Source organism: Schistocerca americana, chromosome 2 (genome assembly GCF_021461395.2).
Source record: "Schistocerca americana isolate TAMUIC-IGC-003095 chromosome 2, iqSchAmer2.1, whole genome shotgun sequence".
NCBI classification, from domain to species: Eukaryota; Metazoa; Arthropoda; class Insecta; order Orthoptera; family Acrididae; genus Schistocerca; species Schistocerca americana.
Window position 1 is genome coordinate 1,052,654,883 of NC_060120.1, and position 12,763 is coordinate 1,052,667,645.

At 39.7% G+C, this 12,763-nt stretch overlaps 1 protein-coding gene across 1 annotated transcript in view; it reads left to right on the forward strand.

The window, feature by feature from the left end:
- LOC124594670 (MFS-type transporter SLC18B1-like) overlaps positions 1-12,763 on the forward strand; it is a 321,099-nt gene that overhangs the window by 194,915 nt on the left and 113,421 nt on the right. The window contains exon 7 of the mRNA XM_047133038.1: positions 8,024-8,163. Within this exon, the coding sequence (XP_046988994.1) occupies positions 8,024-8,163 (140 nt within the window). The remainder of the gene's footprint in view (positions 1-8,023; positions 8,164-12,763) is intronic.

Sequence of the window (12,763 nt, forward strand, 5' to 3'; positions counted from 1 at the left end):
CTTCAAAACAGTTAATTTTACCATGTCTCAGTACCCTGCTGCAAACCTCATTTTGCCAAGTTTCGTTTACCTGAAAAAGTAATAAATGTGAGTGATTGCAACATCACATTTATGATGCAGAGTTTTGTATGCTTTTGGTTGACTTCTTTGTAAGGGTACCCAGTCAGCTGCAGAATATAGTTGTGGGCATTAATGATGGCTAATTCGTGTTTGTTTTGTACGAAATGAGACAACATATAAATATTTTCAGTGACCGGACTGCATCAAAAAAGCAGTGCCTAACTTAAGTGAAGTTATGGAATCTTGTGAATGCTGATGTACTGTAAACAAACTTAAGACATAAGAGAGACTTTTCTATGACTTAAACTGTAATAAAACACTGTATAGAAAAAAACTGTTCTGATTTTGAGAGGTGTTTCTTATCATTTTTGTGTGTTACTGGCTTAGTTACGTGGAGTAATGGGAGTAATAGCTCGATAGGACACGTGTCACTGAGGTACATGATTTGAAACTTTTATTAACATCATACGTGTACCTTGGGAATAAATCTATCTGTTAATGGCATCAAGATAAAAGTTTCAGGCCAGACCTATATGACAGTAAAGTAAAGAAGCCAGTACTCAAGAATCAACATTAATTTAAAACTGGCTTCAGGCCTTAAAAATGTCTTTCTGTGACAGAACTGAACTGCCAAATCCTCTGACACAACCACTGTGGAGGAGCATTTACAGTGAACTCCCTTGGACAGCACAGAAGTGCTTCAGTATTTGGATGCAATGGCTGCAAGAAAATCAAACCTGAAACTTGGATTACTGCACATGAAAAACATAACTGAAAATGACTGTAGGTGCAGCAAGGGAAGAATGAAGGAAGAAAAAGAGGCTGGATTGCATTATGAACACACACTGAATGAGCAAATGCAATATCACAGCACACAGCATCCACCATTAGCAGAAAATGACAAATTTTAATGTTGCAAGTGCTATAGGTGAGTAATTAGAATCATTGTAGTGAGTAATTAGAATTGCTGTGTTATGAAAATATTATAATTGCTGCAGCAGGCTATAATAGTGTCAAAACAGTGTGTGACAAAGCTGGATATAATAAAGACTATAGTTGCATGTTTTGCATAATATTTCTGACAAGTATTTGTGAGGAGTAGATGAGGAAATAAAATTGGTACAAGAAGTGAAACAGAAAACTAATGATAAAATAAAGTCACATTTAGGGGAACACAAAACAAAATGCAGGAAATCACAGAAAAACACCGTGAAGCAATACTGAAGAGTGTACACAGTGTAAAAGCACAGGTACAGGAAAACACACAGAAGCAAAAGCATGTCACATTATGTGTATTGCAGGTAGAACAGAAAACAGACACCATACAATAAATAGTGGGAAAACTCATAGAACAAGCAGTGAGTCATTAATTTTGTCTGGAAGGAGATTTGGTTAGCAGACAAACTGCAATAGCTGTTAGAAACAACCCTCAAGTGGATTTCATACAAAGCTACAAATTTAAGAAGTTCCACGTGAAAGAGAGTGCATTATTGGAAAGAGAACTCAAAAGAAATCAATTTCTGGACATGCAGCATGACAAATGAAATATAGTGCACTTGTTGGTGTAGGGACTCATATGCAAAGTATGCAGTCATCAAACAGGCATGGTAACAGTGACAGTGGAGCAAGACTGAATGTGAAGTACGTGGCCACCTAATAGGCAAGGGTATATAAGTGATGCAACAAGAAAGAATACTACTAATGCGGCAAAGAAGCATAAAGGAACAGCCAGACATGCAAAACAAGGTTTTTGACAGGCACAGACAGCAGTCTGCACTACCAAAGAGAAACAGATAATAATCAGTGGGCATGGGATTGTGAATGCAGCAGTGCAGAAGATAACTGAAAGAGAAGAAAGGCATGGCATGAGCAATGAAGAATACTAAGAGTGGAAGACGAGAATGGGCAAATAAATAAGTAAAAATCAACTAACCAATGAGAATACAGGAAACTCTTGCTAGTTTCTGGAATGAAATCTGTAAGGCCATAAGCAGCTAGTGGTGTGCAGTCAGTTTACAATATTGGAACATGAAAATTAAATGATGAATGGAATGACTTATGAGAAGAAGAAACTATAATAAAGAATAATGTGTTAGTTACTCAAATTATTGAAGATGAACTTCGTGGGTGAGTAACAAGAACTGAGAAGATTCAGTGTGTCAGCCTTTCTACAGTATCAAGTAGCATATATAATGAGTATTGGACACAGGGTTTTAGAGCACAGGTTTATGGGTTAATAGCTTTGATAATAGAAGGTTCCTTTTGAAGGATTATGGAAAACCTGCGAATGCCTAGTGTTGTTGGAATTTGAACTTAGGGAACAGTTGTACTGTATGGATGCAGGCATATGCAATACTTATAAGACGGAATCATCATTGAATCATATTGGTGAAAGATGAATAAAGGATAAATAGGATGCAGAAGAAACAAAAACTGAGAAGATAAACTATGGAAGAAATGAACTAACAGTGCATCTAGAAGAAAGGAAAAGAAAGAAGAATTATTTGTTTTTTGAGAAGACAACATTGCACCACGTACAAATGTTTACTTGCAGCTGTGCAGTAGCTAAGTATGCAGTTGGGGAGGAAGAGTTTTGACCCAACTGGTGAATCTCCGATGAATGATGGAGCAGAACCAGAACTGTCTAATAACCTTTGTAATAAAATAATTAATATAAAAGATTAGAGCATCCTGAGGCATATGCTTTGGGATGTTCTGGCCTTTAAGGGTATTTTGTCTAATAAAACTGTACCAATGCCGAATTGTTAGGCTTGGGTGGCAGGGCCGATAGTTTTGTGGTGTAAATGTGGCTAGGCATGGTCCACAGCAAAGGCTACTCTTAAGTTATCAAAAACGTGTTGGCAAGAAGTGCTCCACTGAAATTTGGCATCATTTTTCTGAGCAGATTGGCATCTTCGGATGTAGCTGATGTCTGAGAGATAAATAACTGACTTTATCCATGAAGGATTGTGTTTCTTTAATATTAGATGGAGGAGGGACTTTGATGATTCCATCAAAGTTTTTATGCATTGGGCATAAGCCAGACATATAAAGCAAGTGTGCCAGATGGTCTGCTTCTAATTTAACAGAATTCACATTTCTTCAACTATTGCATTTTAAGGTTTGGAGAGGAAGGCAAAAATTACATAGATGTGCTTCCCTCATTTCAGTGGTAATGATGATGTCATCCTGGTAGTTAGCAGGCAGCAGAAGACCTTCCAGATAAACTTCTCTACATAATTCTTAAAAAGTACAGGGACACCAGCCACATAAAAAGGGAGGCAATTTTAATGATAGATGCTTAAGGGAGAATCGATGTCCATGAAGTGCTTCGAAACTTCACTTAATGGTATTTGTAGATAACTCTCTGTTACATCAATTCTGGAAAAATATTTCCCTTCTACTAGTTTTGACACAACATCCTCAGGGCACGAAATGGAATGAGTCTCAACAACTGATTTAGCATTGATAGTTATTTAAAGTCTCCACAAACACGAATTCTGCCATCAGGCTTCTGGAGAAACACCAGTGTTCTTGCCCATAGAATTATTTTAATATTATTGCCAGCAGGTGCCCTGATGGAGGTGGATGAGCTGGCATGAGTAGAAGAGTGGATTAGTTCATAAACATGCCGTGGAGTTTGTACATATCATGTCATGTTGGCAGACCCACTGAAAGAGGTGTTTACCTACGAGCAGCAGTAAGCGGAGGAGACCATTGCTCTAGTGCAGTTCAACCACTCCAGACCTATCCTCGCACTTGTGTCGACAATTGTTGTGTGTTCAGACATGAGCCACATGTGCCAGCCCCATGCTGGATATATTGTCATGCACGTTTCTACATGGATTTGGATGCTCTACTTCCTATAGTTCAGTTAGCATGTTGAGTTTATTCCACTCACAGAGTTCTGTTCCCAGTTTGTTACCAAATGACCATCAGCCATTGTAGGACCCATACTGTGTGTGTCATGTAGCAGTGGTGTCCACCTACTGCAGATCCTAAAGTGGTGATGAAGGACTCTATTACATGTGCGACAATCCTGTTTTTTTTTTTTTTTTCTTTTTTTTCTGTTTCTCTTCCCGTTTTCATAATGTGTAGTTAGGCCAAGCATGGACGCAACATTTCCACAACAGTGATTGTGGGCTGGTGGCTGGTTGAATTTCAGATAGGCAGGCAGAGTTGCTGGCAAAATTGTTGGGAGGGGGAGGGGGCAGTATCTTTCCCGCGTCGACCTGAATGATGATTATCTGCAGTTGCTGTTGCACACAGTTTCTTAGACTTCCCTGCTCCCAACACTTCCTGTGGCCTTTACCAGTTTAATCGACTGCCTTTTGGAATCTCGTCTGCACCAGAAATTTACCAAGAATATTTTGAGCAGTTGTTTTGGACAATCCCAGTTGTGTGAATTACTTTGATGATGATCTGGGTCACAAGCCCTACTTGGGAAGATCATTTACAGAACATTCAGTCAGTTTTCCAGTGCCTGCTGGAAAATGGCCTTCATTGCCAGCTGGAAACTCTTGCTACTTGGAAGAGCCAGGTGAAAGAACTGATCAATCAACCCACATAGCTCTTCCTACTCCAGTCCTGTTGCAGGCTTATCGTGTCCCACCAGAGACAGAGCTAACTGTGAAAGAAGCTATGTAACATACCAACTCTGGTGCAGTCACTGCACAGATTTTTATGTCTGTATGACAACCAACCAGCTGTCGCCAGAATGAATGGACACCGCCAAACTGTGGTAAAGAACAAAATTGACCACCCAGTGACACAACATTTAGCTGAGGACAAAATGCTAGAGCTCAATTGCTGCTACACAATCTGTGCAATCTTATCCACCACTAGCTTTTCTGCACACACACACACACACACACACACACACACACACACACACACACACACACACACACACCTACATTGTACCAAGAGGACACACAATGATCAGAATGCACTAGTTGAAATGCTGAAACCGATCCTAGCATTTGGTGTTCAGCCAACACAATATAAGATGTCTGTTTTTGACTCTAGCTCAATAAAGGATGTATTACGAAAGCCAGCAAGTTTCCTTTCTCTTTTGTGTTTGCATGTCTGTGACTGAACATATCTGTTGTTTGGTAAGTGGCCTCCTGTTCTCATGAAGTACTTGCATTCTGCCAGAGCTGTCCTCCCTACATTAATTATTCACTTTTTTTAAAGAAAAAGATCTATGGCTGTGTGCTTGAGAAGGACTCTTGAGTTTGTGTCCTCTAGAGGTTTGAATAAACATACCATCAAGGTCTATGTCTACCCAGATGAAAATCGAAATAGCTATTAGCACACCTTAAGCCCTTAGGCATGAATGCATACTCCCATAACTTTTCCTAAAGGGTGGAATCAGACTGTCACAGTTTGGTTTGTAGTACCACAATTTCTCCAATACCAAAACAGCAGTCAAAGCATTCATTTTGTTTCCTTATACTGTTGCTACAAGTGTGTCAATTCTTTTTTTGACTCAGTACAAAGGATGCAAGTCGCAAAGAATCTTGGTAGTTCCTTATATGATCCCAGATACGATTAAAAAAAACACCAGTACAGACATATGTTGTGATAACAAAACCTTTATTTAAAATGTCACTCTTCCTTTCCTCTTACAAAACATCTTATACACTGTGTGTTTTTACCATAAGTGATTCATATTTTACTTAATTTGGATCTTTAGAATCTTTCTTAGGCTCTAAACCAGAAACCATTACATGAATGTATAAAGGAGATAAACCATGAAAAATGTATTCTCTGCTTTACACATGGTTATCCACTTTCATTGAGCTGATCGGCTCATATTCAGTTTTGAATGAAGCAGAGTGTCATGCAGGACCAGAGGATTTTTGGATGACATTGTAAAGGAAGCCATCAACATTAGGACTAATGATAATCTAGTGAATAGAGATGCAGGCTACGAGGGGATGCTACCAAGGGACCTCTGCTGGGGACCTGTTACTGGTCACTATACATTGTGAGTACTCCCAGTTGAGAGCCATCCATATAGTACACAGGCACAGCCGGGTTAACTGTGCTTGCACACTAATGTGGTCCCTCCCATCCATCGAAGCCCTAGTAGGTCATGGATTGGTACTGGCACTGCCTGTATTAAGACAACACAGACACTTTGCCAGAATTGATGAGGGGTGTCATGCATGATCACCTTCAAGATTGCAGCAATTCAACATTTTACTTATATTAAGAGACAGGCGAATCTGATGATGATTGTAATGATTGAAACCAATAATTAAATTAAGCAAAGACATTTTTGATCCAAGTTTGAGTTTCTATGTACACTTTGCCAGAATATGATGTTAATGAGACTCATGTTAAGACTGCACAATTTTGATGAACTGACACATTTGGAAACTTGAGATGTTTGTAAAATTTTTTCCAATTTGTGCTGGACTTTTTACATTACTTTTTCCAGTGTAGCAAAGGAACATGTCTTTAACTGAAGTGGTCAGCAGAAGAAATTGCTAACCCTCTGTTTAGTGAGAAATAGACTGATCATTTTATTGATTGTGTTTTTGAATGTGTGACATGATGGTAAGTAGTAGTTCCCTGTTAATCACTAAAAAGGCCTATGCACTATATAAACTGTTTTGTCTTATTATAGTTTTGGTTTTCATTTTAACCAGACGTAAGATATGCAGTATCTCAAAATATGCTCTTATGTGTTAGCCCTTTCAGTTCAGTTGCTAATCCACTTTCTATGAGCCGATCCGTGGTAAAGTTACAAGGACGCAACACAAGGTAAATAGTAACAATGTGCTAATGCACCGCAACAAATACACTGTGCAACAAAATTAAAGGATCACATTTTCAGAACCACGTAACTGTCTCCCATTGTGCTGTATAAGTTTGAAATTTGTCTGAAAAGTGCTAAAACCTTCCTCTGTAATGGTGTAAAAGTGTGGCACCCTGCAATGTCACCCTTGCACTTGGTGATCTTCACACAGTGAGCTGTTGACACATATGTGAAAATGGTCACAGTGCAAAAGTTCATGTAAGCTGCAAGGTGGTTTAACGATGTCACATTGGCATCAAATTTCACCATAATTTTGCCCAACACCACCAGGGACGTGCCACATGATGAGAAGGGTTTTATAGCTCTTCTTACCCACATGTCATCCCTTCTTTTGATGTCTTTGTGATGGAAGTCACACACAGTATTGAAATTGGCAGTTTTCTTATGGTTGGCCAAGGAAAACATTATTGTTATTTCCAAGCAGTGGTGTATTTGAAATGTTTTCCTCACCCACCCATCAAAACAGTGCATGGCTGCAGTGCTGGGTGTCATCATCTTGACCCCCCTCACAGAGGTGTCAAAGGAAGGGATGAAAAGTTGGTAAGAAGGGCTGTGATAACTGTCTCATCGTCGACATGTACACTGTGGTGTTGAGCAGAACTGAGGTCAAATTTGGTGCCCACGTGGCATCATTAACCCACATTACAGCTCACATGAGCTTTTGAACTGTGGCCTTTTTTTCCGCATATGTCAACACCATGCTGTTTGAAGCATCACCAAGCCCATGGGTGATGCTGCACGGAGCCATACTTTTGCACTATTATAGAGGGATGTTGTAGATACCTTTGAGGCAAATTTCAAGCTTATGAACTGCAATGGAAGTCAGTTTTGGGATCCTGCAAGAGTAATCCTTTAATTCTGTTGCACAATGTAGTTCCTTAGTATACTCAGTTTCAAACGAACACAATGGTTTTGAACATCGGTTTGGTTGAAGTGGCAGGTAATCATAGCTTGTGTGTGTGTGTGTGTGTGTGTGTGTGTGTGTGTGTGTGTGTGTGTGGCGCGCGCATGGTGCGGGTTGGGGGGGGGGGGGGGGGACCCATCCTTGTGCCAATAAAATTGCTGTCATCTGGAATTCTTGAGTGACTGTGAAAAATTGCATATTTTGATTGAAGTTTTGGCTTTGTTTTGTAGCTGGATCTATAAACAAACATACTGGTTCACTGCTGCACCTGGTGAAACTGCCTTCAGTGATAGTGATAAGCCTAGTTATTGTTGTGGTGTCAAATACTTGGGGATTCCTGGACCCTACTCTCGAACCACACTTACGGGAGGTATGTTTTTGATATTCTTCTTTTTAAACACTGAATTCTTTTGTACCTTTTGGTTATTAATTGTTTATATAAAATAGCTCCCTAGCCAAACTGATTACAATAAAATATTTTATCATAATTGTTTAATATTTATTTTTTCATGACAGTAGTTAGTGACTGATGGTAGTTACATAAAAATACAATTTGATACACTTTTATTATCATTGTCACAAAAGTACATTTTTGAGTTATTTAGGATCCTACACTTGTTTAATGCTGAGGAAGGGAAGAATAGAGGTGTGTCATCCTATGCTGTAAATGAGACTGTGAACCCTACAGCATTGTAGCTGTTATAAGAAAACTGCCAGGTAACTTTGTATTTGGTGGCAGAAATGTTGTCATTTTACATGCCAACCCATTACAACTTTTACAGCACTGATAAATCCTACAACATAAATTGCACAGTGCAATGTGAAAGCATGTATCATATTTGCAAGCAACTTCCATATCTTCACTGAAGGACATTTTAGAAAAGAATGATCACCATGAAACTGGCTGAGTGTGTTAAAGGACACAAAAATGCTGTTTGCCCTGGGGGCACTCAGTACCTACCTGCTGAGCGTGCTCTGCTTCGTGACTGGAGGGGTCTGAGTGCTTGGTACACCATAGTGGCTATTTGTATCCTCCCACATGAGATGAATTCTGGAAATGAGGCCTCACTCTCCCACGTATTGTCAAATTGTGCCTTCTTTCTGGATTTAACCTCAATAAATATACAATCTCCCCTCCCCTCAACTTCCTTTTATGTTCATATACACACATCAAAAAAAGTTTTTCATCACCTCAGTTCTGAGAGTTTTGGAACCTGTGCAGAAAATTGGAATAGAGATGAACATCGTTTCTGCCCTTTTTATTGCTCATAAAAACCACACATTGTATGTTGTACCATCATACAGCAAGACCTTCACAGGTAGTGGTCCAGATTGCTGTACACACCAGTACCTCTAATACCCAGTAGCACATCGTCTTGCATTGATGCATGCCTGTATTCGTCATGGCATACTGTCCACAAGTTCATCAAGAGTCCAGAGTGTCCCACTCTTCAACGATGATTCAGCGTAATCCCTCAGAGTGGTTGGAAGGTCACGTCATCCACAATCAGCCCTTTTCAACCTATCTCAGTCATCTTCGTTGGGTTGATGTCTGGAGAACATGATGGCCACTCTAGTTGAGCGATGTCATTATCCTGAAGGATGTCATTCACAAGATGTGTACGATGGGGGCGCGAATTGTCGTCCATGAAGACGAATGCCTCACCAATGTGCTGCCGATATGGTAGCACTATACAGGTCGGGGGACAGCATTCAAATATCGTGCAGCCATTACGGAGCCTTCCGTGATCACCAGTGACATACGTTGGCCCCACATAATGCCACCCCAAAACATCAGAGAACCTCCACCTTCCTGCACTCGCTGGACAGTGTGTCTAAGGCATTCAGCCTGACCGGGTTGCCTCCAAACACGTTTCCAACGATTGTCTGGTTGAAGGCATAAGCAACACTCATCGGTGAAGAAAATGTGATGCCAATCCTGAGTGGTCCATTTGGCATGTTTGTTGGGCCCATCTGTGCTGCTCTCCATGGTGTCATGATTGTAAAGATGGACCTCACCATGGATGTTGGGAGTGAAGTTGTGCATCATGCAGCCTATTGCACACAGTTTGAGTTGTAACATGACTTCCTGTGGCTGCACGAAAAGCATTATTCAACATGGTGGTGTTGCTGTCAGGGTTCCTGTGGGCCATAATCCGTAGGTAGCTGTCATCCACTGCAGTAATCAGACTGCTGTCCTAAGGGACCTGGGTTCGATTCCTGGCTGGGTTGGGGATTTTGTCCACTCAGGGACTGGGTGTTGTGTTGTCTTCATCATCATTTCATCCCCATTCAGCATGCAGGTCGCCCAATGTGGTGTCGAATGTAATAAGACCTGCACCGAGGCGGCCGGACCTGCCCTGTAAGGGGCCTCCCGGCCAATGATGCCAAACAGTCATTTCCATTTTTCACTGCAATAATAGCCCTTGGGTGGCTTTAGCAAGACATGTTGTCAACAGTTCCTGTCTCTCTGTATCTCCATACCTGAACAACATCACTTTGGTTCACTCTGAGATTCCCATACACTTCCCTTGTTGAGAGCCCTTCCTGGCACAAAGTAACAATGCAGATGTGATCAAACCTCGGTGTTGACCATCTAGGCATGCTTGAATTACAGACAACATGAGCCATGTACCTCCTTCCTGGTGGAATGACTGGAACTGATTGGCTGTAGGACACCCTCTGTCTAATAGGTACTGTTTCTGCATGGTTGTTTACATCTTTGGGAGGGTTTAGTGACATCCCTGAACAGTCAAAGGGACTGTGTCTGTGATACAATATCCACAGTCAACGTCTATCTTCAGGAGTTCTGGGAACCGGGTTGACGCAAAAGTTTTTTTGATATGTGTTTTAGTAAACATTTTTATTTTTGTTTATTATTTCAGTGATTCTATTTTTATCACCATATCCATCTACTCTCTCTCTCTCTCTCTCTCTCTCTCTCTCTCTCTCTCTCTCTCTCTCTCTCTGATAATTTCTTTATGTTTTTCCTTCTATAATTTTACCTTGAAACCAAACCCTTACAAATTAAGCATAAAAATGAAAATTAATGTGTTCTTGAAATGCACATGTTGGAAAATGACTTCAGAGCATACACAATGCTAGTCTGCTACAATATATTCTAATGGACAAGAGGAGTGGTTCAATTAACATACTCTTTAGATAAATGCAATTTTTAACATTTGTCAGTGTTCTCTGAAAAAACATAGTCATTGTGTTGAGGTATGATGGGCTTGAAATGAAAACTGAGACATTACATTGATTTGAATTTCCAATTTATTTCCCATGAATGGCCTGGGTGGTTGCTGGTTGCATAATAAAGCACCATTGAAACAGTGGCACAACTGTTATCATTTCAAACACTCACATTACAAATGTTTTTATGGTTCTTCACTGAACAATATCGAAAAATCCGAGCATACTACCATTTAAACAAAGTGAAACTAATTCCATAAAGAACTATGTTTTGAGGACACATATAAGAAAACAAAAAGGGTACACATTACTTGCAAAGAAGATAGAATGAACTTCTGTGTGTGTGTGTGTGTGTGTGTGTGTGTGTGTGTGTGGGTGTGTGTGTGTGCAAAATACAAACTACAAGATGTGTGATGGCACTTTCGACTATTACTTATAATGTGTGTGCCCACCAGAACATTATGGAAACCTCCTTTGTCATATTAATTTTAATGTTAATATCTCATTTTCCCATTAGTAAAGATTTAGATAAAACTGTGTGTTTTGTAGGTAGAAAAGGCTAAGAGCATAAGGGGTTACAAAAGATATGTTAAATAATCAAGAATTCAGAATCAAGATTTACAGAATGTCTCATCTGTGTAACTTGGTTTACACATTATGTTTTGTAGCAAATGATTTTTTTTACTGATTTGCACTGAAATTTCATAATAGAAAGGTGGCTATTTACCTAATAACAATAAATTGTTATTCAAGATGGTGTAAGTACACATTGTGTTTATCATCACTTGAGCACTTAAATGATGACAAATTACATTATTTTTGGAAACAATTTGTTCCACTATTATGTTTCTATTTACTTTCATCTATTTTTAAACTGAAATTGATACGATTACCAACTTTCTGGATTGTTATAATTTTCTCAGGTGAATTTTCCATTTGATTCAGGTTATGATGTATTCTTTTACTTTGTTTTGGAGTATTTGGGGATTTTCAGTTACCTACCCAAAGTCTTCTGGTATTAGTAATTTTAGTCTTTATTATTTTATTGAAGAATGAGATGTTGTTAATCTTCTGTGGGATTGCTATGTTGGGAGCTGAAGAGTATTCTTTAACTATACTTTGGTTCTTGAAAAATTTTGTAAATAATTTTGCAACTTACTCGCTGTGTTTATTCTAGTGTCTCCCAGTTGACATTTATTGATAAATATGTCCTCACAGCTTCAATGCTCAACTCTGTGCTACCTTTTGCTCTTCACTGCAGCTCTTTTGGATGTTTTTAGCTACCAGACAGAGTCCCCCATAGTATGAAGAAATACAAAAACACACATTGTCTCTCTCTCTCTCTCTCTCTCTCTCTCTCTCCACTTCAGGAGGCTTTATGCAGCTGGGGACAAGCAGGGAAGTACGAAGGGCCATGCATGTGTGCTGTAGGGACAGATGGCATGTGCAATGTTTTAGTGGGAACAGCAAAGGGCATACATGCAGGTAAAGGACAGGGACTAGAAGAGCTTGAGACTAGAGCCCTGAATGTATGCTCCTATCCACATGGCCCACATGCATCTGCATTGTGCAAAAGAGAGCATGAATACACTTCATGAATGTTAGCAGACGTTGCCAAAGATTACCAATGCTAATGACAGCCATGAGAGTGCTTGTACATGGGTCACATAGCTGTCTCAGCTAGAGATGGGCAAAACTGTTCTTTTCAGAGATCGGATCAGAACTGTTCACTCCCTGAAATGAACTAGCTCTTTTTCATGACTCACCACCCATTC